The sequence below is a fragment of the Amyelois transitella genome, chromosome 27 (genome assembly GCF_032362555.1).
Source record: "Amyelois transitella isolate CPQ chromosome 27, ilAmyTran1.1, whole genome shotgun sequence".
NCBI classification, from domain to species: Eukaryota; Metazoa; Arthropoda; class Insecta; order Lepidoptera; family Pyralidae; genus Amyelois; species Amyelois transitella.
Window position 1 is genome coordinate 1,201,093 of NC_083530.1, and position 23,444 is coordinate 1,224,536.

General features: G+C 34.7%; 1 protein-coding gene across 1 annotated transcript; it reads right to left on the minus strand.

Moving 5' to 3' along the window:
- Positions 1–472: 472 nt before the first annotated feature.
- Positions 473–23,444, minus strand: LOC106142155 (homeobox protein six1a). Its single transcript, XM_060952097.1, has 7 exons — positions 23,200–23,444; positions 16,380–17,128; positions 11,135–11,345; positions 10,649–10,776; positions 9,929–10,033; positions 8,904–8,962; positions 473–2,064 (listed from the first exon to the last, which is right to left on the minus strand). Exons 2-7 carry the CDS (start codon positions 16,482–16,484, stop codon positions 1,911–1,913), a joined length of 762 nt encoding a protein of 253 aa, XP_060808080.1. The 5' UTR covers positions 16,485–17,128; positions 23,200–23,444; the 3' UTR covers positions 473–1,910.

Consider the following 23,444-nt stretch of genomic DNA (forward strand, 5'->3'; position numbering starts at 1 on the left):
TTTTCACCAATAAATAAAACACCATTTATAATTTAACAACACACTTTCATTAAAAAAATTAAGTAACCTAACTTGCAGCGTCTTAAACTAAATTATTTTTACAATCGAATAGACACGCTTCACCAATAAATTATAGTTTTCTATATAATTATACAAATGTACTCTTATTTTAATAAAAGTCCTCACAATTATTTCTTAATACTTTAGAAATACACAAATTTGAGAATTCTGAATATAAATAATTTGTAAAAAGGCTATGGGCAAACAAATGAATACGAACTATAAATTATAATTAGGTACTACTACTATTGAATTATAATTTCTACTAAGTATTGTTATTTTTTTATTCAAAAGTGAAGACAATTTTACAAAATAAGAGTCAATTAAAGACTATGATATTTTGGTTCCTTAATACTAAGAATTATTCTTTATTATTTTATATCGATTATTAAAATACATACATACGTTCAACTGCAAAAAGATAAAACAACATTGTTTTACAAAATCTTTGCAAAATTAATTTTATTTATAAACGCGTCTACAAAGTTAAATAAATAAATATAAAATATTCGAACATAATTGCATTACCTCCTTGTAGCAATGTGTTTATAATTGAAATTAATTTTACAAATTAAAGTTCAGGTAAAGACAATTAAGTTAAATATTAAAATGCACTTTCAACAAACTCCTTTTGGGCAGTTAAATAAATTACAATTAAAAAAAAAATCTAACTAAACAATCGACACAATATTACTTTATTTCAATATAATTTTACAAGGAAGCAATATTAGATCACAAATTCAGACTATATGACTATATTTTTCTAATTATGCGAAAAAATAATGCATAATTATGATTTTAGTATCAAATTTTATATTTTACGCAAAGTTATATTTACATTTTAGGAGAGGGTGTCATTTTATTGTAATTGTTTGGTATGTGATTTTCTCGGAAACTTACGCATATTTTGTGTTCTATTAATATAAATAAGATGGCATATGAACTTATACAATAAAAGTTATAAATTAATTATATTAATAAAAGAATCTATTTTATTGTTAAGAAATATTTTTTTTGTATGAAATAAATGCATAATGTATATAAATTACAACTGCAATTAATAATTACTTACTTATATAAGTTGCAATGTGCAGTTGTCCAGAATGATACCAATTACAAAAGAAATGAATGATTAAATATTGTTGAAACCGCAGAAATTAAAAAAATAATAATTTTGTATGAATCATTTAACATTTTTTTTACAACGTCACATATCATTTAATATGCATACTGGTTATAATAGTTTCTTTTTTAATAATAAACAGGTTCTTTTAAATATACACAGCATTTATATTCATGAATCAGTTAAAAGATAGTGAAATATTTTTTAATTTGTATACCATTGTACCCGATAAAGATTATCGTCATGTCCATATATTGAATTTTGCATCTTGTAATGAAATAAAATAATGAATAAAATGGTTTTTGACGTGGAAAATAATAATATAAAGTTCCTTTTCATTATCCTGTAAATAATATATTTTCTTTGTAGGTGGGTATGATATGATATTTAATGTTTTGATTTATAAGTATTCATTGATTACAGGAACTGTTTGGAACTCTGAATGAAGAAAAGAAGGGTTAGGTTAGGGTTAAAAAAGGTTCATGTTTTTTGGTCCTGTCAAATGGCATAATTGGCAGTTGGCATAATTATCTTTTCTCCGAAATGATTTATGCCAAAAAAATTATGCGGTTTTCAAATTATGCCACATAATATTCTGACATTATGAGAATCAATTCAGACCGACCTTTCTTTCTTAAATTTGTCATAAAAATTAATTAGGTAAATAATTTAAAATATTAAGAAATTATTGTTTAAATTTATATAAGTATGTACATATTTAATAAGGTCACGTATGGTGATACTGTAAATGTGCTAGGGGGTGTTCGTAAAGGGGGTAGAGGGGTTGGGGGGCGTGCGCGGGGGGCGCGTGTGACGGCTGGTGGGGGGCGTCACTGTCGTCGTCCGTGGAGGAATCCAACTGCTTGTCGCCGGTGCCGCCGCTGAAAAAAAAAGAAAAAAACTGAATATAGTCTGTGGATAAGTAAGACTGTCAACTGCATATCAAGCTTCCCTGTGTTTACAGTAAATTTGGGTAGGTTGATATGCTTTTATTTGCTATTATTTGGGGTCAGCTTATAGATACAGTCTATATATCCCTTTCGGGGTATAAACAGCCAAACAGTCTTGAAAAGACTAAAAGACCAAGTTCAGATGGAATTGAGATTATTATTATGACATTCCCATATAGGTATATTTATTTTATCTGCTCATGCTTTTGTTAAAAAGCATAAGTATAATGTTAAAACGTCTTGTTATATTTATTTTTCAATAGAATCTTTTTCTAAACTTCTTTTATCTAATCAAAGTTATACGGATCTCTTCAAACAAGATGAACTGTTTATAAACACAAAACAAGAAATATTCTCTAATCTATGACCAAATTAATTTTAGTATTTATAAATCATGACTGTGGTAACCACGAGTTTTAGCGACAGAAAAAATAAAGATTGATATTATTCTTAGAATGCACATATCACGTCTTTGTCCCTTACAGGGTAGGCAGAGCTAAATTACAAGATGGCCAAGTAAATTTGGATGGCGCAATGACGAAATTAAGATTCTAAGATCGCTATTGTACTTATATTAGAAATCTTAGTTTATAGGTCATAAAACATCGACTCAATATTTATGTCAGTGAATAAAATTATATTTATTTTGTATTTTATTCTGCAGACCGGTATATAAATGGTGATAACGTGTTCAAAAGAGAATAAGTATCTATATAAAATAAATAATCCTAGAAAAAGTACAGATCTGATCCACGCTAGTAAAAGTTTAATTTTTCAGTAAATAAAAATGTCTATAAAATCCCAGACAAAAGGTAAACCATCAACATCTTGTACTAGCAAAAAAAAATAAAAAAAAAGAAATCGGCCGCCATCTTGCTCGGGTGTCGGGTTTCGTGGGGCGGGCTGTCAGAGCGAGCTCGTCAGTTTACGCAAGTGCTATTTGTAAGAGCTATTTCGATGGAAAAAATATGGGATTATTCACCCATTGTTTATTTATCCTTGTGCCATCGATAAATTATACCTGGCATCTTCATTATACGCTATTGTCATGATCAATATCCGTGAATGATTTTTTTATAACAAGTAAAATCAAATCTTTTACATAGTTTGAACAAAACGTTAGATGTTTTGAGAAAAACGTAAGTAAAAACAAAACCTAAAGTTTGTAAAGTTTTACTTAATTTCTAAATGACTTTTTTCGGTAAAAAAATGTTTTGACTTTTGAATGTTTTTCTTAATATAATAAAATCATATTTCTAAACTAAAATTAATGTACTTAAAAAAGATAGACCTACTCATTTATCTATTGAAATTATTTAATGTTTTTAAAACTTTTAAATATATACTACCTATGTTAATGTTCCCAAAAATAACGTCCTTTTAAAATATCGTTGAAAAAACTTAAGTGGGCTTATTTTTTGCCGGCGTCATCGGTCGCATAAAATCCATTCATGCGATCAATTCCACCTGATCGACTTTTCATAGAATTTCTTTATTTATAGACCCATTGACTGACAAAGAAACAAAATCATTGGGCTATTGTTAATTTGGGATAAACGAAATTTGTAAAACCACTTATAAATGTTCCGATACGCGTAAAATTACCGATTTTAGTGATTTTTTTAAAAGTTAATATTTTTGAGGATATGGTTACATAATTTTATAGTAGGTATATGTCTTACGATGCAGACAGTTGTGTGATTTTTAAATAAATCATAAATAGCTACATACAATTATGAAAATAATATATAACATAACAATTAATCAATTCGGTCTAATTTTTTATTACAATTCGAAAATATTTTTTTTTATCATTAATATCGTATTATTAACATAGTTAGTATTAGTATATTTAAGTTAGTATCTCCTAACACATGTCTCACAACTTATTTCGAAGTTAACTTAATGACCCGGATAGATATTTATTTATTAAAGTATTAAATAAATTAAGTTAGGTAAAAAATAATAAGCAAAATTTAAAAAAAAATACGAAATATCTATATAAAACTTACAATATTATTATATCATAAAATAATTAAATCACTTTTGATTTTGTTATAGGTATCTACTTAATTTATTTTAACTTTAAAGTTTTTATTTTAATTTTCAGTTGTAATTTAAAATTTATAGACGAAGTTATAGATTTTAGTTACCCAACAAAGTACTTCCATACCTATCTACTAGGTACCTATTTCGAAAAAAAAAACAAAATAACAAAAAAAAAATTCCAATCATGAAAACCTAACGTTTCACGTGAAAACGAGACGGCATATACGCGCGCGAATGTGACAGAAATACGTAACTTGACACCGCCACATCTGCTAACTAAAAGCAAGCAGGGACGCACTCTGAATATTATAGGTTACATCGTTATAACGTGTTATTGATAACATTAGATAGTTATATTATAATAAACTATGTTATGTTTTAGAATTGTGAATGTGGATGAAGCGAATGAAGTATGCAGGGATCGTGGCAAGTGAAATAACGCAGTCTCTGCCTGCATACACCTCTAAGAATTCAAATGTAATAAAAAATTTGTAAGTTTGTAATTACGGTATTTTTTTTATTAGGTAGATTGATTATTAGAAAAGTTTAGAAAATGTAGTAATCATAATAAGTAATGTATTTCAAAATATAATATTTCTTAATAAAATATCTAAAAAGAAGAGAATGTGGTGTAGTGATAATGTTGCCTCAAAGTTAAAGGACTTCTGTTCAATCTCCGAAAACATGACCTAAAAGGCACACGCACACTCATTATCACATCCTTGTCCTGAACGGGGTAGACAGAGAACGTTAAATTGGATAGATACAATAATAGGAGTGAGCTAATAGATAGATAAAATAGTGAGAACAGCTGAACGTGGCCTATCAGTATTTTTAAGACTGTTGGCTCTGCCTACCCTGCAAGGGAAATAGACGTGATTATATGTATGTATCAGAGTGAGATTCGAAAGAAGTTACAGAAGAATCCCAAGTTTATGAACTTATCCCTTGATTGAATTTTTCAATCTACGCGGGAAGAGAAGCAGTTGCCACAGTCTTGTGGTATTTGTAGCGGTTTAATGAGAGAGAGAAAGAGACTCACGCCTGACCTTCTTGACCCTGTTAATAGGGGAACCTAACACGGCATATCCGTGGGCGTATTTTAATTATAAACATACATACATACCTATAATCAAGTCTATATGAATACCTTACGGGGTAGACAAAGCTAGCAGTCTTAAAAAGATTGAAAATCCACGTTCAGCTAAATGGTGATAGAATTGAATTATAATGTTTGGCCTAATGATGGATTTAAGATCCAATAGGTTACATAATTTATCCCATCGACTAGAAAAATTCACAGTTTATAAGCCCTTCCCTTAGTCGCCGTTTACTACATCCATGAGAAAGATATGGATAGCGTTGTCCTATGCTAGTTTGCCGGGAACATACAGCGCTTAAGTTATAAATTATAATTATAACATTACTTATTCTTAAGGTAGGTATACTTACCTACACTTGAAATATCTTAAACAGCGTTCTGAGAATAAGATGACGTTAACAATAAACAGATTTAGTTTACTGTAGCAAATTGTTTAATTAATCGTACAATTTTTTTTTTGGACTATGACAATGTGTGCCGTGTGGTTTTAGAATTAGGGTGTTTTAGGCGACTAAACGAAGTTTGCTGTAGTGATTTTCTAGGTTCGTACCACTTCCTAGGACAATATGAACATACTGGGTTTCGTCCACTTTTCCGAACCCGTAAAAAGTACCCTTATCTGAATTCCGCATTATATGTATGCAAAATTTCATGGAGAACGCTTCAGTGGTTTTGACGTAAAATACGAACACATAAACACACTTTATAGTATGGACCTAAAATGCGTGCGTTACCAAAAGAGCAATTCTCGTTATTAGGTAAATAAACGCCTTTAACAAACTAAAAGTAGGAAACACGACCGCTACGTGCAAAATCGTTAATTCCATTCGTAATTTCAATAACAAACTAAAAATAACGAAGCTATGCGGGTATAAATATGTTTAAAATATAACAAAAGGGGGAGTAGACACGTTTGCCTATCCATTTGGCTGGCTTCAACGTAATTTGATATCCTATAAAAGTAAGTACATCACTGGTTGGTTTTGTAGTAACACGCGAATATCAACTCAAATTATATTGAGGTTAGGTGTAAATTTGGCGGGAACGGCCACAGTTGCTATGGTTAATGTCGGAAGCAATTCGAATTTCGAATTTTGCGGACGTTCGCTTGTCTCTGGCAATGGTCGTGTTATGGCTGCACGGGCTAAGCCCTTTGCCTGTCATAGATAAGGTTGCCAAAAACAAAATGATTCAAAGATTTCTCTGTAAATGTTGCGGAGGTCAGACGGGAGTCGCTTCGTGTAAAAACCTGACTTGCCCAAAACAGTATTATGATTACAGGCGCACCACAGGCCTCTCTCCAGACAGGTGAGAATATAACCAGGACTAACATACATTACATAAAATCACGCCTCTTTCCCGGAGGGAGGGTAGGCAGAGACTACCTCTTTCCACTTGCCACGATCTCTGCATACTTCCTTCGCTTCATCCACATTCATAACTCTCTTCATGCTAACTAACAGCACGATGATAGAAATCGGAGTAATATATACCAATATTGTAAAGCTGAAGAGTTTGTTTGTTTTGACAATTATTAAGCGATATGAAGTATCCTATAATAATGAATAAAAATTTTTTGAACGTGTCATTGCTTCTTTTTTCGCTAGATGGCGCCAGTGGTAGGGATATGAATCATAGGATAGCCAGTAGGTATCTAGATAACACTCATAACACAATTTTTACACACACACTGCTCTGTTCCTAAAGGGGTAGGCAGAGACGACAACATGTTAGCACTTGCTACAACATTTTTTGTGCGATATTTGCTCTTACATATAATACCCTCCTCATACCCATAGTAGGTTATAAATTACATTTACATTTGAGACTTCTGAAGGCCGCTTTCAACGCCCGACTTGAAATTAAACCGGTACAAAAAGTTTAGACCTTACGCAGACAAACACACACTTTGTTCAAACTCACCGGAGCAGAAGTCCCAATCTATTTTCGGGTTTTGGAGATAAGATCATTTTGATATTTCATTTAATCGTTGGCTCTGTATATTCACATCCACAATAATAATAAAAAAAGAAGATCGTGAAATCTTTGCTTGCGCGATTTAGACTATTCACTGTTTTTGTCTGATGGCGTCGTGTGATTGGTTGTTAAGACTTATAGCGTAGAGATTTCGCCACAAGTCAAACGAACTATTTGAGTTTGCAAACGTGTAAAATGAGCAAATAATCTATACTAATATTATAACATACATACAGACATATGGTCACGTCTATATCCCTTGCGGGGTAGACAGAGCCAACAGTCTTGAAAAGACTGAATAGCCACGTTCAGCTATTTGGCCTAATGATTGAGTTGAGATTCAAATAGTGACAGGTTGCTAGCCCATCGCCTAAAAAAGAATCCCAAGTTTGTAAGCCTATCCCTTAGTCGCCTTTTACGACATCCAATATCTAATCTTATATAATAAAGCTGAAGAGTTTGTTTGTTTGAACGCGCTAATCTCAGGAACTGCTGGTTCGATTGAAAAATTATTTTTGTGTTGAATAGACCACTTATCGAGGAAGGCTTTAGGCTATATAACATCACGCTGCAACTATTAGGAGCGAAGAAATAATGGAACATATGAAAAAACAGGGAAAATTATTCATCCTTGAGGGCTTTAATGATGACCAAAATAACTATTCCACGCGGACGAAGTCGCGGGCACAGCTAGTGTTATATATAATCGTGTTTAATACAAAGTCGACGAAATACGATAATTATGTTATAATGAATTGCAATGTTTAGTAACATAACACCGCTTTATTTGCAAATTTAAAATGTTATTCATAAATATTTACAAATATCATCTTAGGGATACCGTGTGGTTCCCGGCTCCAATATAAAAAATAGTAAGACCACTCTATCTCTTTCATACGGATGTAGTAAAAGGCGACTAAGGGATAAACTCATAAACTTGAGATTCTTCTTTCAAGCGATGGGCTAGCAACCTGTCACTATTTGAATTTCAATTCTATAATTAAGCCAAAATAGCTGAACGTGGCCATTCAGTGTTTTCAAGACTGCTGCCTTTGTCTACCCCGCAAGGGATATAGACGGGACCATATGTATGTATGTATGTATGTGTCCATCATTAAGCCATACAGCTGAACGTGGCCTTTTAGTCTGCTCGCTCTATTTACCCCCAAAAGGGAATAAAATGTGACCTAAATTATATTTATCTGTAAAATGGAGTTTTCAATGAGATATCTAATATATTTAAACGAGCAATTCTTGTATATATATAATGAGGATCTCGGAAACGGCTCCAACGATTTTCATGAAAGTTACAGATTAGGGGCTTTTCGGCTCAAGGAATCGATTTATCAAAATCCTAGGTTCGAGAAAAGCTCGGTTCCCAAGATATATAAACATTTTAAATACCGCGTTTTAAGAAACTATATCAGCGCCATACTTCACTAGGTACATAGTATAAAACAAAGTCGCTATTTTAGTCTGTTTGTCTGTATGCTTAAATCTTTAAAATTACGCAACGGATTTTGATGCGGTTTTTTGTAACAGGTAGAGTGATTCAAGAGGAAGGTTTTTAAGTATAAAAACATTTATAATATTGCACCCGTACGAAACCGGGGCGGGTCGCTAGTTGTATAATAAGACTTACCTATCTTTATGTTCTGCCTGCCTGTCCCTTTGTCTTCTGTTTTTAAACCAATTTGAAACCTGCAACACAAATAAAATAAATATACATACGGGACAAGTTACACAGAAATTACAAACAAACATATATTAAATCACGTCTATATCCCTTGCGGGGAAGACGGAGCCAACAGTCTTGAAAACAGACTGAAAGATCATATTCCGCTGCTAGACTTAATTATAGAATTGTGATTGAAATAGTGCAAGGTTGCTAGCCCATCGCGTAAAAGAAGAATCCTTAACTTATAAACCTATCCCTTAGTCGCCTTTTACCTCATCCATGGGTAATGGAGTGGTCCTATACTTTTTTTCTACTGGTGCCGGGAACTACACGGCACATTTTACAAATAATTTAACTATAAAATGACGTGGCTCGTTCAAGCAAATCTTGTGGTGAAATCTGACTCCTGGCTTCCTCAGTGATCAAGTTACCACGCCTTGGTAGGTACAGTTGGTTACTTTTAACCCACAAATAAATAATTAATTTATCATGGCAATTATAGATTGAGTTAGGCTCGAAGTACATACATACATACATAAAAATCACGCCTCTTTCCCGGAGATGTAGGCAGAGACTACCTCTTTCCACTTGCCACGATCTCTGCATACTTCCTTCGCTTCATCCACATTCATAACTCTCTTCATGCAAGCTCGGCGGTTTCGGGTACTCTTGACCTGACCCTTTACCAGGACGTCCTTAATTTGATCAAGATACGTTCGTCTAGGTATTCCCACTCCGACCTTTCCCTCCATATTTCCTTGTATATCTGCTTAGTCAACCTACTTTCATTCATCCTCTCCACATGACCGAACCATCTCAACATACCCTTTTCTATTCCTGTAACTACATCTTCTTTCACATCACAACATTCCCTTATCACGCTGTTCTTTATACTGTCACTCAATTTCACACCCATCATACTTGTATATCTGCTTAGTCAACCTGCTTTCATAAATAAAATATTTGGAATAATAAATTTATTTTCCTACCTGTACAGTTGTCAGCCCGGTCGTTTCGGCCAATTCCCGTTTTTCCCGCGGGGATGGATACGGGTTGTGGAGATACCAGTCTCGTAACACCGACCGGGACTTTTCCTGGTAAAAAATAAACATACATATATACATATAATCACGTCTATATCCCTTGCGGGTGTCACAGAGGTTCTAAGTATAATTTAATATTGTGAAGTTGACGTTGTTGAAGAAAATGCTGCAGTGCAGTTTGTTACCGCTTCTTCTGCACTGACGCCTTGGAAGCGGCAGTAAACTTAGTTTTTAAGTAATTTATTTGACGTCAACCAAGTTGTTAAACCATACGACAATTATTAAGCGATATGATAGTATCCTATAATAATGAATAAAAATTTTGAATTTTGAATTTGGATTTAACAGTCTTGAAAATACTGATAGGCCACGTTCAGCTGTTCGGCCTAATGATAGAATTGAGATTCAAATACTGTCAGGTTCGTGGCCTATTTCCTAACCGAAAAATTCCAAGTTTACAAGCTTATCCCTCAGTCGCCTTTTACGACATCCATGCGAAAGATATGGTGGACCATTCTTAATGCCAGAACAGACAGACATGGTACAAAGGCGGACTTATCGCTAATGCAATCTCTTCCAGTCAACCTTCGGGTGGAAATCATCCTAACCTTTATCTCTCTTGACAATGACAATGACATTGACAATCATATGACACAAGCAGGTTACCTTAAAACAGTAAGATGTCTCCTCTCCATCCCATATAGTCCTGGGTAACGGGAATTTACGCCGCACCCGATACTTCCCGACGGCGCCCAACGGCCTGCCCCGCAACCTTTCGGCCTCCATGTAGTGTGCTGGAGAAATGACACACATAAATACATACATACGTACATACGTGCCATGTGGTTCATTATTAAATAAATATAAAAAAAATATTTACTTATAATTAAAAAAAAAACGACATTAATAAAAAAAAATAGGCCCACTCCGTCACGTTCCCATGGATGTTGTTAAAGGCGAGATGGGCTTGTAATCTTGGGATTCTTTTAGACGATGGGCTAGCAACCTGTCACTATTTGGATCTCAATTCCATCATTAATCCGAGCCGCTGAACGTGGCCATTCAGTCTTTTCGGGACTATTTTCTCTGTCTACCCCGTAAGGGATATAGACGTGACTATATATGTATGTATGTATGTTCACAATCGCTCACCTTTCAACCACAAATCCTGAAGATTGGCATGATTGTGCGGGCTGAACGTGTGGGATTCCAACAGTCTGTAAAGTTCCTTGAAGTTCCCTCTGTGGAAGGCCACCATGGCTTTCGCCTTCAGCACCGACTCGTGGGCGTGGAGTCGCTCGCACGCCGGCAGAGACCATAGGAACCTGCCTAGACGCTCGATATTTCCAGCTTGTTGGAGAACCTGTGGGAGTAATCGTGGATTAGATGAAAGGCTAGGAATGTTGGCTGAGCTGAAAGAATCTGCTCGTATTGTATATCCTATAGTGTAAGTATTATAGTGCCGTGTGGTTAACAGCACTATACTACATTTAAAACGGCACCAATAAAAAAAGAATAGGACCACTCCATCTCTTTCCCATGGATGTCGTAAAAGGCGACAAAGGCATAGGCTAACAAACTTGGGATTATTTTTTAGGCGATGCGCTAGCAACCTGTCACTATTTGAATCTGAATTCTATCATTAAGCCAAATAGCTGAACGTGGCCATTCAGTCTTTCCAAGACTGTTAGCTCTGTCTTCCACGCAAGGGATATAGACGTGACCATGTTTAGCGAAAGAAATTTGCAGGTAGCATGGCGAACGGAAAGACGTAGTCTCTGCCTATCCCACCGGTAAAGAGGCCAAGTTTGTATAGAAACGTGTTTATGTTTAGTAAGCGCAGCTGTTTAGTTGCGCCTACGCAAAAATGCAAGCCAAAAATTCTTTTGATATTTCTAAGAATGCAAATAAGGCGGTTTGAGTACGAATGTGTATTGATTTTAAATTCTTTCTTTTATTTTGCTTATAATTTTACCACAGGAGTTGTTAGGATACAAATAAAATTATTCTTTGTTATGGTTTGCCTCATAAGAATGGTAATAGTAAAATAATTACACACTTGGGGTTCCTCTTGTAAAACTAATAAATAAATAATAAATATATACGGGACAAATTACACAGATTGAGTTAGCCTCGAAGTAAGTTCGAAACTTGTGTTACGAGATACTAACTCAACGATACTATATCTTATAATAAATATAATAAATACTTATATAGATAAACATCCAAGACCCAGGCCAATCAGAGAAAGTCCAATTCTCATCATGCTCTGGCCGGGATTCGAACCCGGGACCTCCGGTGTCACAGACAAGCGCACTACCGCTGCGCCACAGAGGCCGACAAATAGTCCGTCTTGTAGGTGATACCTGTCACTATTAGAACCTCAATTTCAATACAAACCTTAGCGGAACCTTTCAGTCTTTTCAAGACTACTGGCTCTGTCTACCCCGCAAGAGATATAGACGTGTCTATATATGTTTAGTATTCAAATCAATCTGTTTAACTTGGAGCAAATCATAAGGCAAGAGGTAGTGTTAAAATTATGACAAAAAAATTATTTGTTTTGGAGTTATTGATTTAGGCGGACCGGACGTGTTGACATGTGCAAAATGGCGAAACTGTTTGGGACCACCCTTGAATGAAGCCAAATGTAGAACATAACTTATTAACCGACTACGAAAAAGAAGGTTCTGTATTGCACCTGATGATTAATGCTACGGGATATTTCAAAAACTACTGAAACAGTTTTGATAGATTCATTAAATTGCATATATAACGCCAGAAAGTTAAAATAATGAGGATCTGATGAGGATTTTGTGTAGATTATCCATTAATTTCAAGGAACAAACAAGTTTAAGGGTGGAGAACTATTAAAAAATAAACATTAAAAAAAATATGTAGAGAACATTTTTTTTTAACTTTGGGGATAAATTCCAATTTTATAATTCGATCGTCAAATGTACAAAAGTATCTTTTTTTCATATATTTTTTTAAATAAATGGATTCTGAAAAAAGTTATGTGTCTATGAATGGGTCGTGATTAAAAAAAAATATTTTTTAACTAACCCGTTGACAAATTAAGGTAGAACTTACCATCAAAATATTAGGTTACCAATTTTACGAACAATAACGAGATTAAATCATTGAAATTATGTCCGTAATCCAAATAATAATCTCCCACAAAATATCTTCCCTTCATGGGGACTTCCCCACTGCGTAATGGAGGGGTGTTGTAACACCGTGTTATAATTGAATGTGCTTTATAATTTTGGCCATCCAAACTCATTAGTTAAGGTATATTTTAACCATTATTTTTTTCTATTAGTATCCCTTTTCCAAATTACGTCTTTATCGCCTTACAGTGCAGACAGAGCTTAATGTCTCAGAGATAAGCAATGACAGGTTGTTAGCCCATCACGTGTTGAAGAATCCCAATTTTTTTTTGCTCTCTTTTAGACTGACTTTGACATTCTATGCCGAAAAGGCAGCCATTTTTTTTCTTCGCTAACTAGCAGACCAGAATGGAAACTTGTTATAGATAAATAAATAAATATATACGGGACAAATTACACATATTGAGTTAGCCTCGAAGTAAGTTCGAGACTTGTGTTACGAGATACTAACTCAACGATACTATATTTTATAATAAATACTTAGATAAATAAACATCCAAGACCCAGACTTAGAAAACGTGCGTTTCTCATAATGCCCTGACCGTGATTCGAACCCGGGACCTCCGGTGTCACAGACAAGCGCCGCGCCACAGAGGCCGTCAACGTATAAATGAACGTGCCTATTCCTTTGGTAACCATTTACGAAATACTTGGAAGCAGACTTGCATAGGAAATGGATGGAGTGGCCCCGTTCTAAAGTGTTAGGAACCACACGACATAAAAGCTTCCTCCTCCTGGCGTTAGCCCCGGGTACATCCTCACTTCTCTGGAGAGGACCCTGGGGTACACCTTTTGACCATGATAGTGGATTTGATGATCAAGAGCGTCCGTGGTCGAATTGGCACAGGTTCGAATCCCACCTCGGCCATGTACCAATGACTATTTACATAGTAATAGTACCTACTTTAGTTTCAATACTAACCGATGCTCTTACGGTGAGGGAAAACATAGTGAGGAAACCTGCACATTCAGGCAGCTGAATGTGTAACCATGATCGATCCAATATGGGTCAGGTTTACCTGCAACGGTTGCGGACTTCAAATGGGACACGCTTCGTAACCCTAAGTCATTAAATCCTGGATCCGTGGTCAAAGGCATACCCCGGGCTCCTCTCCAGAGCGGTGAGGATGCAACCGGGACTAAAGCCGGGAGGAAGAAGAGTGGATTGGATGATCAGATTTTTACACGAAGCGACTCCCATCTGACCTCCGCAACCTTTGCATGCAAACATAACACATTCTATTAGTATCCCTTTTCCAAATTACGCCTTTATCGCCTTACAGTGTAGACAGAGCTTAATGTCTCAGAGATAGGCATACATACATATGGTCACGTCTATATCCCTTGCGGGGTAGACAGAGTCAACAGTCTTGAAAAGACTGAATGGCCACGTTCATCTATTTGGCTTAATGATAGAATTGAGATTCAAATAGTGACAGATGGGCTAGCACATCGCCTAAAAAAGAATCCCAAGTTTGTAAGCCTGTCCCTTAGTCGCCTTTTACGACATCCATGGGAAAGAGATGGAGTGGTCCTATTCTTTTTTCTATTGGTGCCGGGAACCACACGACACAGAAAAAATAAATAAAAAAGGAAGCTTTCCTTCAGACTGCATCGGTGAAAAGTATGATATAAATAAATTGAAACAGTATTACAATAATCTTTTTAAGTTAATGGCGTATCGGTTACACGGGGCGGTTTTGGTGTAATGGCGTAATGGCAGGGCGGGGCGCGTCAGGGTGTCTCGATAATTGGTACCCGGGGTTCGGAGATGAGGTATATTTTGGGGAGATTATGGTCAGTACTAGATCCATAAATATTTTTGGTTGACTGGAAGAAATCCCATAAGGGGAATAAGTACGCCATTGTACTTACATTATTCTTCTAAATCCAATAACTGTTTTGTAATTTGTTTTATTTATTTTTATGTGCAATAAAGAGTTTACATACAAACAAACAAACATAGTATCAATATCGGCGAAGGTTCAAATATTTTAGCTGAGTACTCGTGTTAAGAGTAAAAAAAGATCAGTGTGTTTAAAATTGTGCCGTATTGTTCTGGGCACTTTTAAACAGGACCACTTTGCTATGGAAGTCGTAAAAAGCGACAAAGGGTAAGGCTATTCAACTTGAGTTTCTTCTTTTAGGCGATGGATTAGTAACCTGTCACTATTTCGAATCTTAATGCCATCAGCTGAATGTGGACTTTACGAGACTGTCTGTCTACCCCGCAAAACGTAATTATATGAATGAATGGTTTTCGTAACTTATTTTGCAACGAATCTATGATAATCATTAAAATGACAATTTGGAATCTAAATTTGCTAAGAGTAACATCCTCTATTATTGCAAATACAATGTTTTGACCGCAGTGTTCATAAAATTAATGTTCAAAATCAAACAACATTTTTATGTTGGTAAGTATCTATAATTTGCAAAACAAACTTTAAAGAAATAGGGACATTCACCGATTTATATCGACATCGATAAAAGGCACCCCCTCAAGTGCGGTTGCTAAACAAACAGTCGCTTAGCAACCGGGCCGGATATCCGGTTACGGAAGGCGTGGCTGCGTGGGCCGGGCGACGGATGTACTTACTTATAGACTAAGTTGACCAATTAATTCATAAGTTTTCTTAAATCAAAATGATTATTCAGATTACAGTTTGAAAAAGATACCGTTAATTTATAGTTTTAATACGATAGTAGAATCTAACTTGATCAATTCCTGCTAAATTAGTACTAATATTTAAATGCAAAATTAACTCTGTTTGTTTGTTACGCTTGCACGCCTAAACCACTAAATCGATTTTGTTGAAATGTGGTATGGAGATAGTGTTGACCCTTAGGCAGAACACAATTTTTATTACGAAAAAAGGGGGGAGAACGGGTTAAAAGAGGAGATGAAAGATTGCCAGTAAACTTTTGCGGTGAATAAAGTCGCAGGCAACAGTTAGTAATTAATAAGATGAAGACGCAATGTGTGTAGGAGTGTAATGTGTTATTTTTAAAATAAATTGGTACTTGTTAATCTTGGTATCCTTATTTAATATTATAATAGCGACAGAAAGAAAGTTATAAACTTTTCAAGCAAGCGCTGTCACGGGCAGATAGTCACGAAATAAGAGTGACAGTGATAGAACCTACAATGAATGAATTTAACAGAGCTGTCATTATAACTTAAAATTAAAGGAGAACAAAATTATATTAGATAGTTCACTTACCTCACAAACGCACGCGACTTGCTCCTGTGTGAAGCCAAAACTCGGCAGGGGAGCATCTCTAGGGGGGGTCGCTTCCCGCTGCCCCCATTCGGGGCCCCCCAGCATGTCCAGATGCTCGTCTCCTGCCACTTTGACACTACACTTCAGCACAGATTAAAAAACTATCGATCACTTTTTCGAATCGCACTGCACGTCACTATTTTTTACATTTCATTTGAATATTTTTTTTTCAATTTAGAATATCATCTGAAAAATTGTTCGTTTTTAAATTTTGAATATTAGTTTATTTAACTTTTAATGGTGCTTCTTAAATTTAAATTGGTAGTCTTTCTGGTAAATGCGATCGGGTTTTGTTTTCTTTCACTGTTCTGTTTTTCAAATACCCTTTGGAGGCAGCTAAATAAACAGAAAAGGCGGCAGTCCCCAAAATGTTTAAATAAAAGCAATCACCTTAAACGTAGATTAATTATTTGTTTTTCGATTTTAAAAGGTCCGAGGTTTGCTTTCCGAACGGGTAAGATGTTTTTGTCGTCCGCTCAACTCTTGTTTTATTTTTAAATCTTAAATGTCAAGTACGTTTTGTTATTGTTCATTACACTAAACCCAGTCTCTGTCTGGTTTTTGTGAGCACATCTTGTTGTCTATGGATTAACATTGATAAATTGATTTTGTTGCTTGGTAAATATTTACATTTTATTGTCGTTTTTCTCTTTTTTCGCATTTTAAAAAGTCCCTATGCTGCTTTCAACCTGTAACAAAAAAATAACATGTAAATTTTGTATAATAATTAGATATCGTAAAAACTAGTGAAGTGTAAACATAATCTTTTCAGAAAAAAAAATTTGTAATAAACAAATACATACATATAGTCACGTCTATATCACTTTCGGGACAGACAGAGCAGAGTCCTAAAAAGACTGAAATGGCACATTCAGCTTTTTGGCTTGAGTTGCTAGCCCATCGCCTAAAAGAAGAATCCCAAGTTTATTATCCCTTAGTCGCGTTTTACGTTATCCATGGGAAAGAGAAAGAGTAGTCCTTTTCGTTTTTTCATTGGTGTCACTATTATTTTACTGCTACTAATTTTTTATTGGTGCCGTGTGGGAACCACAATAAATAAATATTTTTTTTATTAATATTTTCAATAAAAGAGGATGGATCTATAATCTAAGAAGTTGATAAGATATTTAAAAAAAAAGATTTTATTGACTTGGGCAATGATTTAATAAAATTACTTTACCAAACCGAAATGACATTTCACACGGAAAGTTAAAAAAAAAACTAAAGCACAGGTAACAAAACATATGAGATATGACAACATCGAATAAAGGCCTCTGACATAAAAACAAACGTAAATTTGACTCATTTACAGTCACACAGGGCACAGCCTAAATCAATTTGGACACAATCTACATCAAAATCTCACAAACTGTGGCACAATCAATTATACAATATTTTTATCACCAAAATAACCTCACGTACTCTTTGAAGAATTGCTTAGATCCTGATAAATGAAAAAAGACAATTTAAACTGAACTTTATTATCTTTGTAACTGGGGTTATTGTTTGAAATTAATGATGGTTGTCCCTTTTCGGTGTACAAGCAATTTGGTGAGAGAAAGAGACGGGTTGAGGGCAAGATGTTAAATGTTTGGTGTTTTAAGTAATTTTTATCGTCGACACCATCTCAAGGGAGGTAGGGTGATGTATGCAGCTGACGGGTCAGTAGTGTTGTGATTTGTCGATTAATGCGATACTATGAAAGGTGTTATGTGGTTATTAAGGCAGTTCCGGGCTTATTATTACGGAATGGATTCGTGCCATTTTGTTCTCGGCTTTTCAAAATAGGAACACTTAATCATTTTGCCATGGATATGGAAAGACACGACGGGGAGTGCGGATAGAATAATTGACAAAGAGAATAGCACCTTTAATAAGCACTTTAATGTAGTGAAAAATCTCGACACCAGCTGGTCATAGTCAGGTTTTTACACGAAGCGACTCCCATATGACCCTCGCAAGCTTTGTCTAAACCTAACCTGTATTTACTTTATTTGGAACGATAATGGTTACAAATACAGTTGCCTGAATGTACAGCTTTTCTCACTATGTTTTCCCTCACCGTAAGATTTGGATTGCTTTCTCACATTTAAATCACGGAGGTCTCAAATATATGAGAATAATAATCTATTCCTAGACTCAACAAAACAAATAAGTTTCCTCCTGATATATCTACAACTTCTTAAAATAAATTCTGGACACTAATGAACTGACACCAAAAAAATAACTGCCTACACAAAACGGTAACATTTATAAATAGGTTGCAATAACTCATATAACAAAAATCTTAATAAAATACAAAAAAATCTGATTCTAAATTTCTAAAACCATCATCCTTATTGCCTTTGTACCGAATGTTCTTTACTGGAGAAGTACCTTTCGCCAAGATCCAGCAGTTGGATACTCAGATACGGTCAGTGACTTTTGTCTGACCTTTATGAACTATTTCGACAAAGTAAGAAGACCATGGCTTAATTATATCGATCTAAGATGTAGCGGGAACAATAATGTTGTGTCGGAGATTGTGTATATGCTCCAATCCGTGAAATCTTTGCTTGCGCGATTTAGACTCTTCGCTGATAGAGGCTGATAGCGTCGCGTGATTGGCTGTTGTCACTCGTGGCGTAGAGATATCGCCACAGAAGATGTCAATTTCAAATGAAAACTGATGCATAATAAAGATTTGTATCACCACAATTTTTGGAAAAAACTATCGAATGCTTTAATGAGATTAGAATTTTATAAAAGAGGTTATCAGTAAAATTATGTCCAGTCCAAGCGTAGCTCTAGCTCAGACATTACGTGGCTATATAGGTTGACTTTTTGTTACAATAGGTACTGAATGTTGGCAGACATCCAAATAGGTTTCATTCGTCAACCGGCGCTCCGCTTTGAGAGTCCATTTTACAAATAATTCATTCATGTTGCCAACTTTATCAAAATAACTGGGAACTAAAAATATAGAATCAATACAATTAATTGTTGTTTTTTTAAAGCTTACATCACACGTACTGCAAACTATTTTGCCAACTTTTTATATTGAAATACTGTACCTAAATGTATCGTCGCAAAGAAATTGGGGCTTTCAAAATAAAATAGAATTTATTTATAATCATCCTCTTGTTAATAAGGCAGTGAGTCAGAGGTTCACCTAGGACTATGTATGGAGCGGGTCATTTAGTTAATTAAACGAAGCGTTCTCCATCTGACGTTTACGATTCAGCAAGAAAAGCCAGTTTGGATCAAGGTTACTAATCCAATTGCCTGAATGTGCAGTTGCTGAATTTTCATGATGTTTTTCCTTCCATAATTATTCTTGCGAGCTGTGGGAATTGAACCTAGATAACCTATATAAGTAAAGACTCGCTTTTTGACACGAATACCTTATAAACTCGACCGTCGACTCTGCTCAGAGAAAAACTTGGCATTGATTTTATGATTTGACGTTAAAAATAAATCTATAAAATAATAATAGAAATGAAAAATATTCCTAGTTTTATTCCGTTAATAAATTAAAGCACTTATTTTAACATCCCATCATCACGTCACGATAAAAGCTACGTCCCCTCACTAGCGCCCCACGTGGTGCGATGCTTATCGCCCAGCTGTAAAACACAAGATTTATCGACAGATCGCTCGACGCGATACCCGAACAAATCACAGCACTATTAACACTGAAGGGTTAAACGGAATTTTTTGAATATTTCGAATTCTTTGATTCTGAATTTGGTGACAAATTTTAAATGAAAATATGACCGCCATATCTATTTAGAGTAGCGCATAGCTTTATTAACGTAGAAAACGTGGTGCGTGCCAGCTGCTTCTCTTCCCGTGCAGATCGTAAAAGTTAGTCAAGGGAATGGCATTTTAAACTCAGGATACTCGTTTGAGTATTTTCGAGCTTGCCTGCCACATTAGAGTTTAAAACATGATAATAGAAAAAGTCTTAGGCTCTAACTCCGCCGTTATTATTTAAAAATATTTAAAGGTTTTATTAAAAATATTAGGTTTTTTTTTCTCTGGTCACCAATCTTCTTCTGTTTCATGTTCAAATCAATAAGAAAAAAATTATTTTGTTTTTTTTTATTGACTTTGCATGAATAGAATTGATGGATGTGAATAAAACAATAGATATATTAACAAGGGCTTGGTAAGTGGAAACATGTTACTTTTTGGTTCGCTTCCAAACTGGCAAGAAAGCTTTTAATCTCCTATCTCATTAATTAAAATTCTATCATCTCCTAATTGCATTCTTAAAATCATAACCCCACACAAAAATACTAGAAGCGACCGTCGAATTGAATTTTATCGTCCAATTAATTAAAAACCCAAATAAAATTATCAAAAAACACATGTAAGGATTTGTTACCTTGTTTATTTGGTGGGTGAGGTCATAATTTTCATTGTAGAATGACCAAACAAGGCCATTAATTTGCCTCCCACGGTGTAAAAAAATTTAAAAAAAACCTGACGTCGCCTTAAAACGATACCATCGGAACATTTAGGCCTATGACTTTAAATTTGATAATATTTAATTGATTTTTACTAGAAACTGAAAGTAAGGTTTGTTTCTAATTTAAGCTAATGTTTATGTTTAATTTCTTTGAATTGAATATTATACTTAATATATTAAGTACCTTACAGATAATTGGTCACATGGTTATTTAGTTTTCGCGCGCACGGCCCGTTCCGTTACGCGGCGGTATTTAGTATTTTTGTTATAAAAATATTAAAAAAAATTAGATGTATATCGTAATAAATTTATAATTTATGTGTGAAATATTCCATATGAATGATTCTGATTTCCGCGTGACAATTTCATTTTTGTTGCTAACAACAGCTAAACTTGAATACCAGCTACGTCGTTCGCGTGGGATATCAGAGTTTTATTTGGAGCAAAACAAATAGATCTGTGAAACCCGCATTCTTATCAGGGCAATTGTTTTCGCGTTATGTGCGTGCAAACAAACATACATTCATACCTACTAATATTATTGTTTGTTTCTTTACAATATACTTAGTAATTATTAGTATATGCTTATGTTAAGGTGAATAATATGATGTAAATGTATTTTTGCTGTAAATAAAAAGAAAAAAGATACCTAATAGTTATATTATTTTTTAAGCAATTTTATCGATAGTATTCGTTCAGCGGCTCGTCTTAATGATAAATTGAGATTCAAATAGTGACAGTAAAAGTAATTATGATATTTTAATATCAAGACGTTTAAGTGATAGTCATTTTACAATGTAGGTATTATGAAAGACACCCAAAAAAAAGAAGGATATTAAGTTTGTAACAACCTTTATATAGCTAGCAACCTGTAGATAACTATTTGAGTCCTCTGCCATGGATGTCATAAAAGGCGACTAAGGGGTAGGCTTATAAACTTGGGATTCTTCTTTTAGGCGATGGGCTAGCAACCTGTCACTATTTGAATCTCAATTCTATGTTAAAGCCAAATAGCTGAACGTGGCCTGCCAGTCTTTTCAAGACTGTTGGCTCTGTTTACCCCGCAAGGGATATAGACGTGATTATATGTATGTATGTATGTACTATTATAATGTTACTAGAGGCCGCCCGCGACTTCGTCCGCATGGAAACCCTATCAATCCCGCGGGAACTCTGGGATAAAAAGTAGCCTATATGTTATTCTGGGTCTTCAGCTACCTACATACCAAATATCATGGTAATCGGTTCAGTAGTTTTTGCGTGAAAGAGTAACAAACATCCATACATCCATACAAACTTTCGCCTTTATAATAGTAGTAGGATTAACGGCTTGACATTTCTTGGCCCGTGGTAGAGTAACACCCCACCAGTAGAGTAGTAAGTTCTTAAAAGTGGTAGGTACTAGGTACCTACTTACCTTTAAAACAGTTAAAGAATTTCCTTAATCTTTCCGAATATTATATCCTACTTATTAACCTAAATGCGAAAGTTCGTGAGTATGTCAGGATGTCAGTATGGATGTTTGTTACTCTTTCACGCAAAAACTACTGAACCGATTACGATGAAATTTGGTATGTAGGTAGCTGAAGACCCAGAATAACATAAACTTTTTATCCCGGAGTTCCCGCGGGATTGATTGTTAGGTTATGATAGGGTTTTATAGCGGACGAAGTCGCGGGCGGCCTCTGATGAGATGAATGAGTATAATCTATAACATGATTTTGTAGGCTTTGAAACTTGGGATTCTTCATTAAGGCGATGGACTAGCAACCTGTCACTATTTAAATCTCAATTCTATCAGAACGCCAAGCAGTTAAACGTGGCCTTTCAGCTTTTCAAGACTGTTGGCTCTGTCTACCCCGTGAGGCATAAAGACGTGACTATGTATGTATGTATGATTTTTTTATGTGTATCAACGTTTTTCAATAAACATAAATAATATTTGTATAGACTAAGAGCATAGTAGATACAAATTTCACTTTTTCAATTCGCATTGAACTGAAAGTAATGATAAAAAATATGTATTTCATTAGCTCAGGTTAAGTTATTTACAAAACTATAGTTGTAAAGAAAACGATTTTGAACAAGACAAATAAAATTTCCATTTAGGTATTTGTGTTGTGTTTAAAAGTCGTTAATTTAACAGCACGAATACCAACTTTCACGCTTTCATATAACCATAAACACGGATTAGAACTTTACATTTTTAAAAACGACATTCTTAGATACCTACTTATACAGCCAATGTATTTTCGTAAAATGTATTCTAGAATAAAAATAAGGAAGCCAGCCCCGTGGCATACTCACACTGATGTGCATTGCTAAATTAAGACCAGTCGCACCAACTGACTTTAACAACTCTAAAAATAATACTCAAGCAATGACGAAACACAACCTATTTAGTTTATCACACTGAAATCAGGCATAGACAATGCAAGATCTAGTCTTATCACTTCATAAATAACAACACTGGCCAGAAATTAAAAGAATAACTTCGCATTTTATTATTTTTACATCGTAACATTCCAAATTTGAAACGCGTGTGCGCTTTA